Source organism: Glycine soja, chromosome 5 (genome assembly GCF_004193775.1).
Source record: "Glycine soja cultivar W05 chromosome 5, ASM419377v2, whole genome shotgun sequence".
Taxonomy (NCBI): domain Eukaryota; kingdom Viridiplantae; phylum Streptophyta; class Magnoliopsida; order Fabales; family Fabaceae; genus Glycine; species Glycine soja.
This window is the reverse complement of record NC_041006.1, coordinates 34745960-34767146: the sequence shown is the minus strand read 5'-3', so window position 1 is coordinate 34767146 and position 21187 is coordinate 34745960. Positions and strand designations below refer to the sequence as shown.

At 33.8% G+C, this 21187-nt stretch overlaps 3 protein-coding genes and 1 long non-coding RNA gene across 5 annotated transcripts; 2 read left to right on the top strand and 2 right to left on the bottom strand.

Moving 5' to 3' along the window:
* The first annotated feature begins 499 nt into the window (after positions 1 to 499).
* Positions 500 to 6518, top strand: LOC114412719 (protein TOM THREE HOMOLOG 1). The gene is made up of 11 exons (XM_028376732.1): positions 500 to 736; positions 845 to 935; positions 1052 to 1104; positions 1210 to 1302; positions 1413 to 1484; positions 2872 to 2944; positions 3047 to 3092; positions 5020 to 5083; positions 5190 to 5243; positions 5327 to 5404; positions 6026 to 6518. Exons 1-11 carry the CDS (start codon positions 572 to 574, stop codon positions 6116 to 6118), a joined length of 882 nt encoding a protein of 293 aa, XP_028232533.1. The 5' UTR covers positions 500 to 571; the 3' UTR covers positions 6119 to 6518.
* On the bottom strand, positions 1565 to 7071 carry LOC114412720. The gene is made up of 2 exons (XR_003666814.1): positions 6967 to 7071; positions 1565 to 2310 (listed from the first exon to the last, which is right to left on the bottom strand). It is a non-coding gene; the product is annotated as an uncharacterized LOC114412720 (long non-coding RNA).
* Positions 7072 to 7476: 405 nt separating this feature from the next.
* On the top strand, positions 7477 to 8239 carry LOC114411340 (abscisic acid and environmental stress-inducible protein-like). The gene is made up of 2 exons (XM_028375048.1): positions 7477 to 7639; positions 8103 to 8239. Exons 1-2 carry the CDS (start codon positions 7477 to 7479, stop codon positions 8237 to 8239), a joined length of 300 nt encoding a protein of 99 aa, XP_028230849.1.
* Positions 8240 to 15537: 7298 nt separating this feature from the next.
* Positions 15538 to 19869, bottom strand: LOC114412718 (zinc finger CCCH domain-containing protein 17-like). 2 transcript variants are annotated; one of them, XM_028376731.1, is made up of 3 exons: positions 19468 to 19869; positions 17892 to 18002; positions 15538 to 17766 (listed from the first exon to the last, which is right to left on the bottom strand). In XM_028376731.1, the coding sequence occupies exons 1-3, from the start codon at positions 19603 to 19605 to the stop codon at positions 15865 to 15867; spliced, it is 2151 nt and encodes a 716-aa protein (XP_028232532.1). In that variant the 5' UTR covers positions 19606 to 19869; the 3' UTR covers positions 15538 to 15864. The 2 variants fall into 2 exon arrangements, with proteins under 2 accessions (XP_028232532.1, XP_028232531.1); XM_028376730.1 differs by lacking the exon at positions 19468 to 19869 and adding an exon at positions 18105 to 19448.
* Between the last annotated feature and the right edge of the window lie 1318 nt (positions 19870 to 21187).

Genomic DNA, 21187 nt, shown 5'->3' with positions numbered 1-21187 from the left:
GTAATTTGTTTTTAAAATATAAACATTTGGACGTAAATTGTTGCACTTCAAATTCTATTTTATAAAATTAATTTTACAAAGACTCATAAAAAAACACGCACTAAATACATGCACATTCATCAAACTTTTTTTTTTCCCTTAAAATTCTCAACAAAGATCTTTCTTGTTAGGTAAAACTCTTTTAAGACAAGTTAACTGAATATTACTTTGTTCTAACTTCTAATTGCAGGGTGAGTTACATAATTACGTGTATCAAGCACGACGTTTGGATTTCCGTTACTCCTCTCTCCCTTTTCTGTCTGAATCCAAATTATATCGCAATCGCCGGCCACAAAAACAAAACCCCACCACAGCAACAATAAAATAAATAAATAATTATAGCTTGTAAAAATTGTTGCAGAAAAGGCGAAAGAAAAGCATTTGAATATTTGTCAGAAAACGATAAAAAAAAAATAGTAGTAGTAATAATTATTAGATAGATTAAATTGCATTTCTGTTACTCTTTCTTTATTCGTCAATAGAAGAAGAAGATCGAACGAAGGCTCCTTCCGTTATTCCATTCAGCGATTCCATGGTGGCGAGAGGCGTGCCGGCAATGGCGGCGGTGGCCGTTGCCGCCCTTGACTTGACGGAATCCTCCAACTGGTGGCGGGACATCAACCGCTCCCCGCTCTGGCAGGATCGCATTTTCCACCTCCTCGCCATCCTCTACGGAATCGTCGCCGCCGTCGCTCTCGTACGACGTCGTTTCTGCCAGATTTCTATTTCCACTTCCGTTAGGGTTTCCTTTCCAATTACTATTTAATTGATAATTATGATAATTGTAATATTGTGATGGCTTTAGGTTCAATTAGTGCGAATACAATTGAGAGTGCCGGAATATGGTTGGACCACGCAGAAGGTCTTTCACTTTCTCAATTTCATTGTGAATGGGGGTTTGTATCATTCTAATCTTTCTTTTCTTTTTTTATTTGTAATTTTAAAAAAATTGAATCTATTTGTATTTGTTTGGTGATTGACATTTTTGTGGATGCTCTTTCTGGTTTTGCAGTTAGGTGTTTTGTTTTTGTCTTCCGTCGGGATGTGCAGAAGTTGCAGCCAGAGGTAGGAATGATTTGTTTCAGCTTTTTTTATATATTTTTTTTTAACAATTCCTTCATAAATTAAGGCTTATTATCTTATAGCTAATGCTCAGCTTCGTGTGTGTAGATTGTCCAACATATCTTACTTGACATGCCTAGTCTTGCTTTCTTTACAACTTATGCACTGTTGGTACTGTTCTGGGCTGAGATTTATTACCAGGCAAGTTGAATTCGTGGTGCATTTTTACTGTTTTTCTTTTTAATTAGCTTGGGATGTTGCTATTTTGGTGGCCTGATTATGACTTTGATGCTACGTTACCTGTTTGGCAGGCACGCGCAGTATCTACTGATGGTCTCAGACCAAGTTTCTATACGATTAATGCTGTGGTTTATGTTATTCAGGTGAAAAATCTTGCCTGTGATTGCACTTGTTACTGTTACCACTCAGCACAGTTGGTTGAACTTCTTTTTGAGGCCATGGATGTTGCAAGCTGTCTGTTTCCATTTTCATTTTGCATTTCTTGGCTTGTGCAGAAACTACAATAGACAGTTTGTCAATCAATATGATAAATAAGCTATTAGGGTACAGCTAGAGCTGTATAAGATGGCCCTCCACACCCAATGCTTTGTAGAAATAGTCCGTCACATAATACTTCTAGCTGTGCCCATTTCTGATAGGAGCTCCAAGATCCACAGTTGTTGTTTCTTTGTCAGATCTGATGCAAGTTGAACCTATCCATCTGTCCACAAGTTTTTTCCCCAGCAGAAAATTGCTTAATGCTCTCAGGCTTGTGTTTTATCTCACTCACTATCAGATCTATTTTGTGACACAGTTATCAAACATAAATGGGGTGTTGTGCTGGAGGTTAGAAACAATCCTTGCAGTTTTTAATTGTCAGGGATGAAGGAATCATTGCTTCTGCTTTAACCTAGCCTAATTGAGGAGTTGTGTGATCCATGTAACTGGTTTCACCTAGTAGGATAAGGCCATTGCTATTGTTGTTGTCTGGAGTAAATGAGGTGAGCAATTGAGCATTGTCGATGCCTTTGTTGGAACTAAGTCACCAGCCACCACATTTCCAGAAGCATGTGCCTGCAATCCCTACCCCCCCATACTTTCACCATCCCTCCACTAGGTGCCTGTTGACAACTCCCCGTTCTCCACCTAAACTTCAAATGGAGGTCACTAGAAGCTTCCCTAGCCTTGAAATGTGTTCTACATCGTAATCTGTTGAATTTTATTTTCAGGGGTGGGGTTCAAAGTACAAAGAAACTAGTGCTCTGATATCAAGTTATATAGTCATAGTTCCAGGGTTAGAGAAGAAGGGAAATGAGAAAGGCAGATTAAAAGTAATAAAATGAAATATAATTGACAGAAATAATATGTTCCAATACCTTAGCCTAATACTTTTGTATACTAAAGTTATGTTCTAGTACTACTAGTGCAAGCCCAAGTCTACCAATATGGCTAACAACCTAATAAAGTAAACAATCACGAAAAATGTTCTAAGATAATATAAAATATTTTCCAATTAAGAATTTTTTTTAATGTTTGTCTTTCATTTTTGTCCTAAAATTGATGTTTTACTATTGAATCAACTTACCTTTATTATTTTTCAACTTTACTGTGGCATCATTGCTTTTCTTCTATTACTATAATATCTATTCGGAGTTGTAAATAGCTGCTACTTTTATGTTGACTGGTTTTGAATTTGTAGATTCCTCTTTTATTTATTTACTTCTCTCTCTGTCATGCCATTCTAACAGTAAACCCTTATATGTGTTTCAGATTACTTTATGGTTGATATTATGGTGGAAACCTATCAGCGTGCTAGTCATCCTGTCTAAGATGTTCTTTGCAGGTTTATATGTTTGAGAGTCCTTTTTCTTCTTGTTACGAGGGTTTAACTATCAGATTTTATTGATCAAGACTTTAATCATGTTTTTGCCGTGCATATATGTAGGGGTTTCTTTGTTTGCAGCCCTTGGCTTTCTTCTCTACGGTGGAAGGTGATTGTCTATTTCAATTTTCAACTGCATCTTTTGTAATTGGATTGTGGAATGGAATTAATGCATCTGGGTTAAGAATAGCACTAAGTTTGGAATTTTGCCTTGTCTGAACTCAGAAGAGAAAAAGAAATCAACGATTAGTAGATAGACAATGGAGTTCTTCGAATATTTACCACCTTTCTGAATTGATGAAATTCAAATAGTTCAAAAATATGGGTGCCTTGTGCATATATCTTGTTTGGTTTTTGTCTTATTCAGACCCCTTTCTTCTATGAAACGTGTAAGGTCATAATTCTTAATAGCAGCTATAGTGTAACTTCATAAGCTGTAAGGGTGAATGAGGAGTTGTAGACACTTCATTGGATGTAAATACTAAATAGTTCATTGTTGTAATTGTTTAATCTATTCCTATATTATAAATTAGACTATACAACTTGGAGTGTAGAGCTCTGATTCTCCCCATTCTCTCAAATAGACATTCTCCATATTCTCTCTTTTCTCCTTTGGATGTGCTTTTCACTTCTCATACAAGCCAAAACGTCTCTTTAATCTTTATCTCTAAATTGAATTTTAATAGTTTTCTTAAATAAATTGTCAATATTTAAAATAACATTATAGCCCTATTTAAATTGTTCATTATAGATCTAAAATATAATTTATATATTAAGTGATATTTAACTATTAGGAATTTTAATAATAATATAATTAATTATGTATTAAAAGGTATTTATTTATTATGATTTTTAATTATTTAAAAATGAATATTTATCCAGTGTAATACACAGGCTAAAATACTAGTTTAGAAATGATTGTAACCAGATCTCCAGCTACACACAAAACAAAGTCTACATTATGCCCAGTGACAGTCTTTTTATGATTCTGTTTGTGATATGATGTGGTGCTAGGATCTAATGTCAGCAAAGTAGCATCTACTTTCTACTGTTAGTTACCAGTACCTAGTAAGCAGATAAAATTTTCATGTTGCATTACAATGTGTTGCCCTGTGTTTGTTTTCTTTGTGCAATTGAAAGTGTCCTTTTTTTATCCTAAATTATTCAACAAAAAATTTAGGTATTGTAGAGAACAGTATTTGACTTATCTTTATTAGTATATGTTTGAAGGGGCCTTGCAATGCAAGTGTAAAGAAAATCTAATTTTGTTTACAAATGACTTTTCGTGTCCTTTTTTATTGGATTGGAAAAAAAGTATTTGAGATAGTGAGGATAAGATACCCAATCTATGTGGATAAATGGGAACAACTAGAATTGAGCAAATAATTCGGCAGTGCTGCCAAATCTATGTGCATTTCAGAGATGGCCACACCATTGTAACATGTGCAAAACATCAGTGGCCGAAACTTGATATTATCCTGAGCATTGTTAGTGGCTAGGAAAACCTGTGAAAACAAGTGCTTTCTGCTTCAAAGCACCAAAAAACTGCATAAATCACACACTTCCTAAAATTTTTGCCTTTGTTTGGACAAAAACCCTTCTCATAAAAAAACCCAAACTGATTGTTCCAGAAGAAAGTAGCTATTTTAAAATGCAGGAATAAGTGGCTCATAATTTCAGAGCTTATGTTTTACATTACACGTTTGCTTAGAGGGTGATATGATAAATAATTTGAGTGGATACTATCAAGTACTGGACTCCGAACAAAACATTTTTGAATGGGATTGTCAAGGATGAAGCTTTGATTGCCTGGGGAACAAGTGAGAAAATGAAAAGGGGATTTACCTGAAAAAACAACAGACCAGAAAAGTCCATGGTCCATACTATGCTATCAGTTTTCAGTCATGTGTCAACTAAGGCACTTCTTATATTGTATTTAAGTGTTATTTATGCACTTGTATCATGTGTATGTATCTTTAGTAATTAGTATCCTCTCATTTCCTTATCCATTTTTTTTGTATTTCTTTCTATGATAGACTATTCTTGATGCTGCAACGCTTTCCTGTGGAATCCAAAGGTCGACGCAAGAAGCTACAAGAGGTCTGTATTCTGTTTTACTAAGAAATTTTTCTGTATTTATCTGCTCTTCACCTCACTCCTCCCCTTGCTTTACCCAGAGTTAATCTACCTGATCTTTCTAATGCAGGTTGGCTATGTGACTACCATATGCTTTTCATGCTTCCTTATCAGATGTGTTATGGTTAGTCCCCTTTTCTTTAAAAACCTCAGTGATTCCTGTTGCATGGTTCTTAAATTGAGTTTGATCATATTATATTGTGTCAGATGTGCTTTAATGCATTTGATAAAGCCGCCGACCTTGATGTCTTGGACCATCCCATTCTGAATTTTATATATTACCTGGTGAGTTTGTATTTCTTCATTGTTGTACTTTTTTTTTCATACTCCCCATTGTTGTGCTGTACAAGTAATCATTTTTATATTTTGGGTTATGCATTTAGGTCTATTGGGTTTATATGGTTAATCTTGCTGTAAGATTAGTGTTGAAAGCTGCATTCCCTGCCTGAATTTTGTTTGGCTCCGTTAAATTCTGTGCATTAGTTTTATGAACTTACATAAATTCATCTTTTCTTTTGGCAAGTCATTTGAGTTTTGTCTTGATTCTTAGTAAGATTTTTTTTTTTACCTGAAACAGTAGAGGCAAGGGAATTGATAAATTGGATAATCAAGTCATTTCTGTTTCAAATCCTCCAATTCATATTGTTAGGGAATATATCCTGAGTGACTTTTCAACCTCTGGTGGAAATTTTTCTCTTGGAAAATTGCTAATTAATTTTCTGAAGTCAATTTAAAAGGAATTGAATTGCTGTTTTTTAGGTATTTGTTATTGCAAATTTTTCCCACGCTCTAGAGTTAATTTTCTTTTCGATATTTTAAATTTGATCTCAAGGATAAGGCATTACAAAGGGGGTTTGTTCTACTTGTCTTTGGTCATCTCTCATCTTTTTCACATTTTTGTTGCAGTTTGTGGAAATATTGCCTTCTACTTTGGTCCTTTTCATTTTGAGGAAGCTTCCTCCCAAGCGTGGTATCACACAATATCACCCAATACGCTGAAAAGACTAGCATATGGAGAAAATTTAGTCAGGATTTCGTTGGTGGTTCTCTGCTTTCTTTGATGTTTCTCACACCACCCTAAAAGGATAATTTCTAGAGGACAGAGAAGTCAGTCTTTCTTCTGTTGGCAAAGCTAATATCATTGTTTTAAAGTTCTCCTAAGGTTTGTGTAGGTTTTGAAACGTGACATTTTATGGATTGTCAAACACGTTGGCTTGTGTTATATAAGTGATATTGCATTGTCTCTAGGAAAATGTGGTTGCTGTTCAGGTTCTGCAATTCAACACGATGAGCAAACCTTTTTTGGGAGAAAAGGACACTGATATATTGTAAAATAGTTTCTTAAGTCTTGTAACTGCTACTAGTTGGTGAAATGAAATGTACTGTTCCTTTTCAGTCACGTTCCTGTTAATTCATTCAATTCTTTTTTAAATATAATTTCTTTCATGTCTTCTGTGAATTTGACGAGGGCTATAAATTTGTATTTTGACAGATAATACTATGCTAGTTTTGGAATTTCTCGGATGTATTTGATTATCCCTAAGATTTAACAGCGACTAAGTGAAATAAAAATTTCCTCTTTGAAACGTTTACTTTTTAGCATGTTTGCCGGAATTCAATGATGTCATTAATCAGCATAATTATTAACATACCCAGAAAACAAAAACATTCAAAATTCAGAATCATGCTTTCAAGAACCTTAGATTATCATAATTCATACCTGGGGGCATATTTGCCGGAATTTGATGATGCCATTAATCAATATAATTATTAACATACCCAGAAAACAAAAGCATTCAGAATTCTGAAGCATGCTTGCAAGAACCTTAGAAGATCAAAATTCATACCTGGGGCAAATTTGCTGGAATTCATTGTTTTTTGGTTGGGGTTAATAAAGCCTCTTGCTTGATGAGGCCTCGGGCGTTGTGGATTTGCTACACTTTAGCCTTTCATTTCATCTTAAAGCAGTATTAGTATCAAATAACAGCCGGTCAGTATTTGAATGTTTGGTTTGACTTCGTTCACTAAAAGACTGGTAGGTTTGAGTTATTGAACAAAACACGGGAACGTCAAGAACGTTCCGTTGATGCGTTGAAAAATGTGTTATGTAGGAGTATGATGTGTCCCACTGAGTTGGAGTCTAGAGTTGTGTTCACCCAAAGATAATGAAAAAAAAACTTGTGTTTCCTGACGAGGGGTTCATATAAATTGGTTATATAGCCTTATTATAGGTTATGCTTGTTTTACTATGCAGAAAAATGGAGTGAGAACTAATAGAGCTAAAATTATTTCATTTGGTTGGTGCGACAAAAAAATTATTAAATGTGTGTACTTGTTTTACCACAACTACCACTACCATGATCTCTATCATGATTACTGTCGTTGTCATTAACATGAGCGTCGATGTCACCGTCAACAGTAATGACAGTGACAATCATGTTGATGGCGATGACAGTGGTCATGGTAGCTATTACCATGGTGGTGGTGACGACGGTAACAACAAGAGTCATGTTGGTGTTGGTAGTGGTTGACAATCATGGTAGTGATTGCGATGACGACAATAACAGTTGTGGTAATAACTAAGTGATGTTGTTCATGGTGATGATAGATTTGAGATATTTTAGAACGCTATAAGTTAATTTTTATTTGATAAATCTTATAAAAAATTTATGATTAAACGAGACTTTAATTTGAATCTAAAATGTTTTAATCTAATATAACCTACATATATATAATACAACTCTTGAGAATACTTTCTTATATGAGAAAATTAATAACAAGCATCAGACCAAGCTTAAAAATCATCAACAATTAAGATTAGAATATCCAAAAATTCAAATTAAAATCTAATATAACCATCAAATGTCTAAAAGATTCACCAAACAAATCATGTTCTAAAATATCACAATTATTGTTAACTCATCACTTTTACCATGGTCGCCACCACCTCTGTTGTCATGACCGTCATCGTTGCCACCACCAGGTGACAATCATGATGATAGTTGCAACAGAAAAGAAGGTCATGATAGTGGAGGTGGTGACAACGACAACGACAATCATGGTGGTGGCTATAATGGTGGTCATGGTGGTGATAATGACAGTTATGGTGATGATAAATGATTGATTAAGATATTTTAAAAAATAATAATTGAAATCTTTATAAATTTGTTTGTTGTTGGGCTAATCTTTTAGAGATTTGATAATATATTAGATTTTAATTTAGAATTTTAAATATTTTAATTTCAACCATCTATTATTTTCCATAGTTATTATTAATTATTCTTATGTTCTCCTATAAGATAGATACTCAATTATAAATAAAAACTCTTATAAAATAAATTGCAAGTAATGCTTTTAACTTTTTTCCACTAATAGATTGTAATTGGTTGCTAGATCCAGTTGAAGAGGGTAATGTTTCAATCAACATCATGAAAAGAGAATACACACTGCACCAACAGGACTTGTATTGGTAGATTGTAGATCATCAGCTTGAAAATGGAGGAAAACACCCCCGGTATTGAGTTTCAAATAACAACACAGAATTGAGATAAACGATTAAGGAAAACCTTAACTATAGAACTTCGCGTATTCAAAATTTCCAATAACCAAAATTGAAACAAAAATTGATCCCTCTAATCAGACAACAAATATACACAAGCATCAAAGAATCCAATAGAGATAGGAAAAGGTGAAGAACAAACAAAAATTTCCGAGTAGAAAACCAATAACCAAACACTCGGGGGATGGATCATCACTACAAATCCAAAACAAAACCAAGTTATCACATTCTCAACCAAGTAAACTTGCCAAACACATGGCTCGCAACAAAACAAAATTGATGGAGAAAAATGCATTCAAGGATGAAAACTTTGCTGAAAACTATTCCCTAACTTTTTTTTTAAGGTTATCACCAAAGAAGTGCAAAAGGATTATAAACAACAATTCCTCAAACAGTTTTGTCATTAAGATCTTCCAGGAAAGTAAAGGATTGTTCGGTCGATTAAAAACATTAAGAATTTAATTTTGATACATTATATAAATATTTAATAATATCTATAGCTACCATGTTAATGTCAAGAAAGTTAACAATTTAGAACGTGAATAATTTGTGATAAGTTAATAATTATAAAAATATATTATCGATGTATTTTAGTTAAATTCATAATATAAATCACAATTCCTTAACAGTTTTTTAATAATAATGAAAATATAAGCATTTAATTTTAATCTCTTTTAAATTTCATTTTTATTTATCTATGTAAGCACGTGTTTTGGAACCCAAACTAATGATTGTACTTCATAAAATTTCCCTCTCTTCTTTATTCTCCATATACTCTCATTAGTTAAAGCCTATCATACATGAGAAGTTTTGAGCTTGTATCCAGGTTAAAGATCAATTTCCATAGGAGTAGATTTGAAGGGGTTGGATTGGAAGTGGATTATTGAGAGATATGTTACATATTTGATTTGTAGAATTTTTTTTCCTTCCCTTTTTTTGTGTATTTGGGAATTCTTATTGAACCTAATCATAGCACCAGTACCTTTCCTTTGTTGGTAGAATTTGCTTGATAAACTCCGTACTTACCTCTCTTCTTCTTTTCTTATCTTTTTTCAAAATTCTAGAAAGGGTTGCTATGATTTTAGGTAGATTGCAAAGGAAATTTAATTTTTATGGGGGTGTGAGGATGGGAGGGAGAAAATTTTGTGGGTGAGTTGGAGTAAGATTTGTGAACAAAGGAAGTCTGGGGGGTTGGGAGTGAAAGGGATACCCCTATTCAATGAGGCACTTCTTGCAAAATGAAAGTGGAACCTTTTTTCATGATAGAGGATCTCTTTGGGTGAGAGTCCTAGAGTTTAAGTATGTTGGTTGTAAAGGGATGAATGAGGGTGAGATTAAGTCTCATGAGTCCATTTGGTGGAGGGATTTGAAGTTGGTGTGTGGAGGTGACTATGGTGGATGGTTTGATAATTTAGTAGAGTGAAAGATTGGGGATGGAAGATATATTAGGTGTTGGGAAGATTGTTGGATGGGTAGCAAGTATCTTCAACAGTACTTTCCGAGGTTGTTCCTCAATTCGGAACAAAAAGGTGGAGTGATAAAAAAACATGAGCTTGGGACTTTTAGTGGACTAGTGGAGAAAGATTGGCTTGTATGGAAAAGGAGTTTGGAGGAGGAATTTCATAACATGGTGGTCAATGTGAATATATCAACCCATGGGGAGGATTCTTGGCTTTGGGTGGTCATAATTGTCTTAGGAACTTTATTTTAATAACCATTTTAAACGTAATTATCTTAATATTTCAATACATTTAAGCTTGTTTGACCATGTTTATAATTAAGTTTTGGATAAATTAGAATAACTTCAAAATAGTTTAAATGTTTGATTTTTTTATCTAATTTTAGTTTATTTTGGTGTAGAAATAAATGAATAGAGAAGATAGATGGTGTTGGGACCTAATTCAAGGTCCTTTTAAAGAAAATTTTTGAGGTTAAAGGAGTCAAACATGTCAAGTTCAGCGCACATTTTAAGCTAGACAAATTGTTTTTCCTACACGGAATTTAGGCTCAACGTAAATCTTAGGCTCAACACGTAGTCACTTATAACAGTTCTATTTTGCATGGAGGCTTAACGTGCAACTCAGGTTTAACTCTCAATCATTTAGACACATGTTGTTTTTGTATGCGCACTTCCAAGTGCGCAAGTCATTGTACAAGAACAACAGTGCAATGTGTTTGACCCTATTTAAACTTCATGGTTGCGAATTGAAGGAGATTTGATTTAGGGGAGGAGAGCTCTCTAGGGTTGAGGGGAAGGCTATGAAGCTCTTCCCCTTGCTCTCCATGGCTTCCCTACCATTTCTCATCAACTCTTTCATCTATTTGCTTATTTTCTTCTTGTGGTTATGTAATTGGATTTATCCATTTGGGGGTTGATGTAATTGAACCTATCCTTAGGTTTACATTTTCATTATTAATTTATGTTTATTGTTCATGATTACGTATTCTCTTCTATGCATTAATGTTTGTTTTGGCTTGATCACCATTTGCTTGATGTTGTGATTTAAATTGTCAATGGGAAATGCCATGAAGTGGTTGAAGTCTCATCTCACTTGCTATTCAATTGTAGAGTTACTCATTTAATTTGGAAGAGATGGTATAAACTCTTCGGCATAAGTTCAGCTCTACCAAGTTCTATGAGAAACCATTTTTGGCAAAATCCGCATGGTATAATAAAGGGTGAGTGGTGGAATATGGGTTGGAGTGCAAATGTGTGGACCATTTGGCAGCACTGTAATCTGGAGATTTTTTAAAGGAAAACTTTTGATGCAGAACAAGTCTGTCAGAAGGTTTTGTTCGTGCTATGGTCATGGTTGAAGGTGTATATATAAAAGATTTCAAGTTCTCCTATAAGCAGTGGCAGGTAAATCCAGCACTTTGCTTGCTATGATTTTGTATTCGTTCTAGGATAGGTTTCGTATCTCATTATGCATTACCAGTGTGTATAGTATCAAATTCGATTTATAAGGTGTGGATGATCTTTTGTGTCTTCTGTGGGGGTGACTGAGGCCACGTGTTGCGCTGTCATGTACATACCGAGTTGTTATCGTGTAACTGAAGCACAACTTGTGCGTTTTATTAATAATATTACTGTAGATTAAGGTTACACGTGATTCTAAGTTGAAATTGAAAAATTAGTTAGAAGTTAAAAATTGACTTATTAAATTATAAGTGCTTTGGTATTATTGTTGAAGTAGCTTAAAAATAAAAAATAAAAAAATAATTAAATTATAATTTATTTAAAAAGAATAATTATAAAATTAGATGAATATATTGAAGGTAAAAATAAAAAAATATATAAAAATTAAAAGTTAAAAGTTAACATTTAAAAAAAATTACTTCAAATAATATTTTAAAAAAAGTTAAAAATTACTAAAAAAATCTGCTAAATAAATTTGTCAGCTAATAAAAAAATTAAAAACTAATTGAAATAACCCTTAAAAAAATAATCTCGTTAGTTGTTAAGAATATGAGAAATTCAGCATCTACAAATTGATCCAATATTGAAAGTGACATGGGAAGTGGTTGGAGGGCCATAGTGTTGTATGAAGAGGGGAATCCCAACTGGCAGGTGACAAGGATTAGAGGGGTTTGTATAATTTTATTTTATTTTTGTAATTAGGATGTATATGGAGATTTTACTTCACATTCAATTAATCTCTTTTTTATTAGGTCGATCCTTTTTTAAATAAAATAATACCTTCAATCGCGATTTTATATACAAGTCGATAATTAATTTGTATTTTTTCCAGGGAGGGGGACGTAATTAATAGACAATAAACTCCTGCTTCTGTAATACATGATTGGCTATCTAAATGCTCTTGTATATATTATTGGTGTTGTTGAATGCCTTCTTCAAACAACTTAATCTAGTTGGTCAGCAAAAATCAAATTAATCTGGTAGGTTAGGAAATGATTATAAGTATTAATTGATGAATGCTAGTTACTCCTATCTAGGGGTGGAAATGAGTCAAACAGCTTATCGAAGATTTTTGGTTCGGTTTATGTAAGGTTCGGCTCGGCTAGTTTATTATAAAAGTCAAATTCAAGCTTTTTAAAAAGTTTTTTTAAATAAAAAGTTCAAGCTCAAATTATAAAAAAATTTTATTAAGCTTGATAAGCCAACTTGTTTAACTAATAATAATAATAATAATTTTATTTTATCAAATCTTATCTTATTCAGATTTTATTCCATCTAGATTTTATTACTATTGAATAAGTTTTTCCTCTTCACCAATTACTATTAATCCATGCATGCTTAGTGCTTGATTAATTGTCTCTACGCTTAATTTATGTTCATGCTTAATGATCAGTTTCGTTCATGATTAATTGGTGTATGTGTTGTTTAATCACATAATGACAACCTTATGTTAATTTTCGGTTAGTAATTTAATTTAGAGTTGGATTAAGTGGTTGAACTGATTAAGGATAAATTCGTGTGACCTAAGATAAGAGACTTGCTTGTGAATCAAGGGGAAACATGTTTTTTTTAATTCTATTATTTTCTAATTCAAATTTGTTTGCTGTTTAATTTACAAAAACAAACAACCCCCCAATTCGTTACTGTTTTATTACTATCTATTATGAACGTTTGGTTGACCATTGCTCGTTGGGAGACGGCCTAGGATCACTTCCTAGATTCGTTACTGCATTTTTAATGTTTATTTGATTTGGGTACGACCTCGATCAATATTATATAAGATATGGCTTGAGTAGACTAAGATGAAATTATTGTGGATATATTTTTTTTAAAAATATATAATATAATTATATATTAAAAAAATTGGATTAAAAATTGTTAATTTAACTAATAATAATTTTTGTTTGGCTATATTAGTGTAAATCATCTCTAATCCATACATTTTTTAATATTATGCTATTTTTATTTTTTTTTATATACTTTGTGCTTTAACGACTTGAATTCAATATAATTTTGTTTATCAATTATTTTTAGATTTGTACATTATTTATACGAAATTTTATAAGTTTCTTTTTTTAGTTAGTATTTCACTAGGTTTTAAAATAATTAATTAATAAAAGACGTCTTTAAGCAAGCTTTTAAATAGGCTCGTAAGTCAGACTTTTATGTAAGTCGAGCAGAGCCTTAAAAAAAGCCTATGTCAACTCAAGCTTTACGTATTCAACTCAAGCCGAGCTCAAGCTTTACGTATTCAACTCAAGCCGAGCTCAAGCTTAATAAAACTTGGTTTAACTTGACTCATTTCCATCCCTACTCCTACTAATACATATTAACATGAAGTTTTTATGGATTTTTAAAGAGCAATAGTAGAAGAGATAAGAAGAAAAGACGTGTATTTAAGGAGTAAGCAATATTTATCTTTAGGCTTAATTTGTTTCAATGTATTCTATTTTAAATGTGTAACTTGGATTAATGATAAATTTCCTTTATACAATGAAGATCTTTGACCATGAGTATGACTTGCACAGTTGCACGTATAAAAAACTCTAGTCAAAACAATAACATTATGTAATTTACAAAGTGATAGTTCGATTATTTTTCCCTTCCAAAAAAAAGTTTGATTTTTTTTCTTTCGTGCACTCAAAAGTAAGGGCAAAATACATTTGGGAACCGAATAAAGAAACATATTTTTTTTAATAAAGTGATATAACCTTTCAGGAATAAAAAATTGAACTAACCAACATTAATCAAAACTAACATTTCATGAAGAGTTGTAACCTTTTAAGTATGTAGGATTTTCACGAACCAACACAATCTCTTGCCTATAATATTTCTTATTTCATAAGACAAGGCAATAACTACACCATTTGATTTCATATTTTTCCTAAGGTCACTTTAGATGTCATAACTACCTTTGGGTCTTTAAATTTATATACCCAACCTAATAATAAGTATTTAACTCCTCTAAAATATTAGAATCCAATAACTTAATTGCTACATTTATTAAATGGGAGTTGTGGTTACAATTCATTCAATCCTGAAGGAGTTTATGAGCCTTGTACCCTTAAAACAAAAATTACAACATTACATAATACGATGGATTAATTATATATATTTAGTTTCACTTACTATCTTTTCATTAATAATTACACATTTTTCACTTTATTCTTTTAATTTTTTATTTTAAAAGCTAGTGAAAACAATAAATTTATTTTAGCCATTTCATTCCTAAATTCAAAAAAAAAAAGTAAAAGCAAAACATTTTTATAATCATTAATATAACAATTAAAAAAATGACTCGTCTAAAATAAACAAATTAAGGGTGATTCTACCTTCATTTAATTTAATCTAAGTTTATTATAATTTTAACCTATTAAATTTCAAGAATGAGCATACTTATACTTGTTTGCAGTCTGTAGAAATAATTCTAAACTGGTGGATATTTTTCCTAACTGAAAGAAATCAAAGAACATACCAAACAATGAATATACTTTTACTTGGAGAAACAATCCTAATCTGGAGAGTGTTTTTCCTAACTGACAATGAATTCAAAGAACATACCAGACGCTAACTTGTACAGTTGACGTGGACAGTAACATAATCTTGTTTAGTTCTCTAGTTAATCATTTTTCTTTTTGTCCTAAAAAATTACTAAAACTTCATCTTAAATTTGTTTCTTGTGAACTTATTAAAGCCACGAAGTGTCCTATTGAACACGTATCAAATCATTGAAGCACCAATCCCGAATGCTACAATGACTTGTACCAAGAAAAGTCTAGGCATTTATTGGTTCATAACTTGAGAAATCAGAATCGTTAACAGAAGAGTTTAAAGAACTACTAACCAGTTTCTGTCAAAAAAAAAAAAAGAGCTAACCAATGATTGAGGCTGAAGCAACAATGGCTTATACCGCACAATTTGACTAGATCAATCAAGGTATTAGGGTAAACTCATAAGTGAATGCAACTATTATTAACTTTCTAAGGTTAAAGGCCTGCACTCTGCATGACATTTATATGCTGAGAGCACAGCAAAATGCCCCACTGATCACATAAAAATATCCGTTAAATTTGATGAAAATACAGTAAAAATAAAAAGGACTAATTAATACAAGAAAACAAAGTGATAATGATAGCGCAGTTTTGAGTTCTACAAGCAAATTTTAAGCAGAAAATGCTGCTCAGTCAGAGGAGAGACCTATATGAGATTTGATCACAAGGAGTAGAGTAGGACACGTCCCCTTGTTTCTCAGAGTTTCCATAATAATTACGAATGAACGACACCAATCTTCTTAGCAAAATCATCCCCATCTTCTTCTTCCATGTAATCTTCCTCTTGATTTTCACCCTCTTCACCTTGCTCGTACTCATAGTATCCCTCATCACCTTCACCTTGTTCATACTCATAGTCCGCATCTCTCTGATCATCACCTTCATAATACTGATCCTCACCTGCTTCATCGTACACCATTCCCTCCTCATATTCACCATCATTGTCTCCTCCAGCTGCATCAGTGACCTCAAGCTTGGATGATTCTTCATTATTTGGTGGAAGATTCTTGACATCTTCTTTGGTCTCAGACAGCACTCCATTTTGTGTGTTTGCAGCAGGTGTAGGATTCTGGCCATTGGTAACTTCTTGATTCTTATTGTCAGATGATTTGCCATTCCCAGAGTCTGCATCAGCTCCAGCACCTCTCTTCTCCTTCAGAATTTCACTAAGAGGTTTTGGACCTTCAAACAGAAAATCATCTTCAGATTGTGGGCGATCATCCCTTAAACTTCTTCTCCTTCCCAGTGATTGTTGCTCCCTATTCTCAGTGTTCCTCCCATTTTTAAGTTCAGAAAGACTTTTTGGCCCAGCAAAATCACTCCTATCACCCGGTAGTTCTCTCCCCATCAATCGATCCTTGGAGTTTCTCCTCTCATCATCTTGCAATCTTCCTCTTATTCTGTCATGGACCCTTCCCTCTCCAGGTGACAAATGGTGAGTGGCCGGCAACCTTCCAGATGACAATCTGTTCCTAAATCTTCCCCTGTCTTCCCTCTCTAGGTGATCAGCACCACCATTTGCTGGAAGTTTTATTCTACCTCGGAAGCGGTTACCGAGGAAGCTCTCATTCAGAGGTAACTCAAGTGAATCCTTCCGAGAGAAGGGCCGACGACTTTGTTCCTCACCATGGCCCTCATGGGCATAATCATGACCGACAACAGACTTCAAACCATTGCCCTTCCTGCGCTTGGATAAATGATGTCGTAGATCTGAGACCTCAGCATTTTCAGGACTGTTGGATCTGCGGCGAGTCCTTCTGTCTACATGGGCTGAGGGCTTTCTATGCTGCTCCCAAGCATACGGCTCCTGCAAGTGATCATATGACTCATAACCTTGAGGCACACGGAATCTTTCACGATCGATATCAGCTGCTAAACTATAATCACCAGAATGTCCTAAATCATATTCATTCAAAGAGTCTAAGTTCCTTTCATCTTGACCTCTTGCTTTACTGAATTCATCTTCTCCGTGGTAGTAATCAGAATTCCTAAGTTCATCAGCTACAAGAACATCAAACCCAGGAGATGATTCTCTGAGAAACTCATCACTGTCCTTGCCACTCTGGAAATTGTGATCATCTGGCACACGAGCTTGATGCAGACGGTTTGGCCGGGCTACAGTAGGGCCATTGGTCACTGGTGGAGAGGTTGTCTTAAATCTAGAAACCTCATTATCAAATCCCACAGCTGGTGGTGGCACTTTCTTCTCCCATTCAAACATATTTCTTTGAGGAGCAGTTTCAATTTTTGAGGCAGGTTTGGCTTCAGAAATTCCACTTGACTTTGCAACATTTCCTTGGGAAGTTTTCCTTTCCTGAGTATACTTTTCATTGCTGACAAAAGGCTTCTTAAAACATGGATTCTCAACTCCTTGGCTAGTCACTGGAACCTGAGCAGCTACTTTATTACCCGTGCTAGAAGTAGGAGTGGGTGGTCCATGCAAGAAGGCACATCTGTCACCTTTTAAGCAAAGTCCTTTTTGGAAGAAAAAGCAAGGTACAGCTTGTTTACTGGAATTATACGGTGCATGTGTTGCAGATGCTGTTGGAATCTGTGATGGGGATACAGATGGTCCACCAGTCACTGCTGCCTGTGTTCCTAACAAGCCATCAAGAGGCTGCATGCAAAAACAAAATGCTGTTAGCAAAAGCCGTACAAAGAAAGAATAACAGAGGAAAATAGACAAATAGTCCAAAAATTGACATGAAAGTATAAAAAATTGGTGCTCATAAAGACACTCACCGGATGACGAAATGGACATTTGGGATTCAAGCAATTGCCACTCAACCAATACCGACAGTCCCTAGGATTAACACGTGCATACTCGCTGTGGCGGTACTCGCATTCATTTCCCTGTTCCGACAAAGAAGAAAACAAATCAAAATGATGCTAGCAACAAAAGCCAGAGTTCAAAATATCAAAGCAGTATACACCAAGCATTACATTGCTACATACAGTAAAATACTTGATTTGTACAGCAACAAAAAAACACGGCACGACAGTAAAATACTTGATTTGTACGGCACCAAAAAAACACAGCATGACAGTAAAATACTGGATTTGCACTGCACCAAAAAAACACGACAGTAAAATAATAGATTTGCATGGCACAAAAAAAAACACGACAGTAAAATAATTGATTTGCAGGGCACACAAAAAACCCGCCATGACAGTAAAATATTTGATTTGCACAGAACCAAAACAATAGCTGATGGTAAAATACACTATTGTGCCGATCTTGAAACAGGAAACTCTGCAGAAAGCATACGCTATGAAGCACGGACACTCCAGTCCCTTGCCGTGTCCGGTGTCTGACACGCGTCCGTGTCAATGTCTGACACCGACACGACACCCGTACTACGTTCTATATTTTGGACATTACAGGTGTCCACGTGTCCGTGTCCATGTCGTGTCCGGTGTCCGAGTCGGTGCTTCATAGAGCATACGCGAAAAACATTATGTTGCTACATACAGTAACTACTTGATTTGCACAAAGAAAATGGCATGACACATTCAATAGAATAATTGTAGAAACAAGATTACGCAACAGAATAATTATGAAAACAAATATCTATTTCAAGTAAAATGTTGAAATATATTTAATGATAACAATAACAACTTCAAGGATTATGTAAAAGAGTGCCAGCAACACCAGTGAACAACTCAGATCTTGCTAACAGAACATTATGCAGACTATCTATCATGTAATAGCAGTTTGTTAAAACATTTTGTTGCAATGAAAGTTAATTCACTATGCCAACTGTTGCTTTTCAGATACAATCAGATTGTCAGAACATATTGAATAACACTTTAAACCATACAAAAAACCCTAAACTTGATTGATATGTTTTCCTAGCAAGGATCCATGGGATTGATTCAATTTAAACAATATTTAAAAGAAAAAAAAATCTCATATCGCTAATCGCAATACGGTTCAAGAACCCCGTCCTCCCCCATTCCCCTTACCTTATCAGATAAAACGAAAAAAAAATACAAAAAAGTAAGGCCAAGAAAGATCCAATTAATAAACCAATTGATCAATAACAGATTCACAAAAACTAGGCACCCAAAAACGCAATCCAAAATAAAATTGAAAATAAAACACTCTCTGTCCACAAAATTCCCCATCACCATCCCCAAACTAAAGAATTTGGGGAATTTACACAACCCCTTTTCCCAAAATTCAATTTTTCCCATTGAAGAAAACCACCCACCAGGACTATTTCCAGAAACACACGAATCAGAAACCCTAAAGGACATAATTCCCAAATTCTCTCTTTTCTTTGAAAAACAGAAGCAAAGAGGTGGGAATAAGGACCTTTTTGCATGTCAAAGGAGATGCAAGGAAGTAGACACAATCGGTGTTCCTCTTCAAGGCCTCATCTTGTGAAGAGGGTGGTGTCGACTGCTGAGGCTGAACCTGAAGCTGTGGCTGTGGCTGTTGTTGGGTAACCATAGCTGTTTTTTGTTGTTGTTGAAGTTGAAGCTGAAGACCCAGACCCAAACCCAAAGAAAGGTAAGGAAAAGATCAAATCAAAGACCGAAAGAAGGGGAAGAGGGTGGATCCAAATCTCAATCTCAGAAGAGAAAATAAGTAGAGAGAGAGCCGCCACAGAAATTGGGGTCAGAGCTTAGAAAGAGAAAGAGAGAGTGTGTGTGTTCGAGTATGAGTATGCGAATGTGATGGGTTTATATGGAGCAGAGAAAGAGAGAGAGGGTAAGGGTGAGCCTGGTTTCGGCTTCTGTCTTTTTATTTATTTATTTATTTATTTATTTATGTAGAAATTGAGATTAATGTGTCTGTTGTGTGTTTGTGTGTTAATGATTCTTTTTCGATGTTTCATACCAAAATTGTAATGTAATGGGACACTTGCCTTCTATCTGTTGGTTCATCATCATCTTCTCTCTCTAATGTTTTAAGGTTAAGGGCCTGGCTAGCTCCTCTATACACTTCCTACTTCAATTTGGGTTTGGGTTTCCTTTTTCATGTTTATAAGAATAACAATAACAGTATTTTTACAAGCAGCTTTTAGTTTTCAAAAATTTTAAAAATAAGTATGATGTTTATTTACTGATAATGTAAAATTTTAAAATAATTATTTTAAAAATTAATAAATTTATTGTATATAATAGATTGTGATTGAATGAATATGTAAAATAAATTATAAAACCAAACAATACATAATCATTTTTCTCAAAAATAAATTATTACCACTTGCTAAATTATTGTTTAGATTAATTAGTAATTTCAAATTTAAACTTTAGATATGTAGTTGGAATGAATAGTCATAGGACAAATCTTATTGTCCACGATTAATCTAATTGGTTAAAACAAAATTACCTCTAATAAGAAAATAGGTGTGATTTGATATAAAAAAAGTAGACAAATAATTGACATCAATTTATTTTATTTTAAGTTTTAAAGAGATTACCGATCACTTTTTTTATTCTTTCAACCTGAAACAACATATAGATTCAAATAAAGTCTAAGACGTCCATGAACTAGCAGTGCTATTTACTTATTTAGTATGAAATTTTTTGCACGAGTACGTAATAAATGGAAAAGTAATATGGACTTCTCCTGCTCTCTTGCTTATAAAAAAAAAGACAAAAATAGAAGGGGGAGAGCATAGGGCAATGATGATGAGCTAGAGAAAATTTGGAGAGATATTGGAATAAATACTCTAATATTAAAAATTTATATGATTATATCATGTGATTTTTTTACATGATTTTAAAATTGTTTTCTAAGATATACTGCTCAATAACAAATTTCTCCTCTAAAATGTATTAAATTTTGAAAATAAGTATTTTAAAATACAAAAACCTGAAACAAGAAATATTTTCTCATCCTCTTCTTTTGTTTTACGAATTTAGCTTTAAGAATGTAGGTAATTTAAAGTGATGTTGCATGTGGTGAGGCATCAACTTGGTGCGATCATATGTCTAAAAAAAACTTAAATAAGCAATGTGATAATTGTCATATATTCCTACATTTTGTAGTTATTTTGTGACAATTATGTTATATTTTTTATGCT

Excerpts from the sequence above, each read along its gene's own strand:
- LOC114412719 (XM_028376732.1), top strand. The coding sequence starts at position 572 with ATGGTGGCGAGAGGCGTGCCGGCAATGGCGGCGGTGGCCGTTGCCGCC. Across the intron at positions 3,093-5,019 it reads TTTCTTCTCTACGGTGGAAG|ACTATTCTTGATGCTGCAAC; the intron begins GTGATTGTCTAT and ends TTTCTATGATAG. Across the intron at positions 5,084-5,189 it reads GACGCAAGAAGCTACAAGAG|GTTGGCTATGTGACTACCAT; the intron begins GTCTGTATTCTG and ends TTTCTAATGCAG.
- LOC114411340 (XM_028375048.1), top strand. The coding sequence starts at position 7,477 with ATGATCTCTATCATGATTACTGTCGTTGTCATTAACATGAGCGTCGAT. Across the intron at positions 7,640-8,102 it reads CAAGAGTCATGTTGGTGTTG|GTGACAATCATGATGATAGT; the intron begins GTAGTGGTTGAC and ends TGCCACCACCAG.
- LOC114412718 (XM_028376730.1), bottom strand. The coding sequence starts at position 18,317 with ATGGCGGGTTTTTTGTGTGCCCTGCAAATCAATTATTTTACTGTCGTG. Across the intron at positions 18,003-18,104 it reads TACAAATCAAGTATTTTACT|GGAAATGAATGCGAGTACCG; the intron begins GTATGTAGCAAT and ends TTGTCGGAACAG. Across the intron at positions 17,767-17,891 it reads AATGTCCATTTCGTCATCCG|CCTCTTGATGGCTTGTTAGG; the intron begins GTGAGTGTCTTT and ends TTTTGCATGCAG.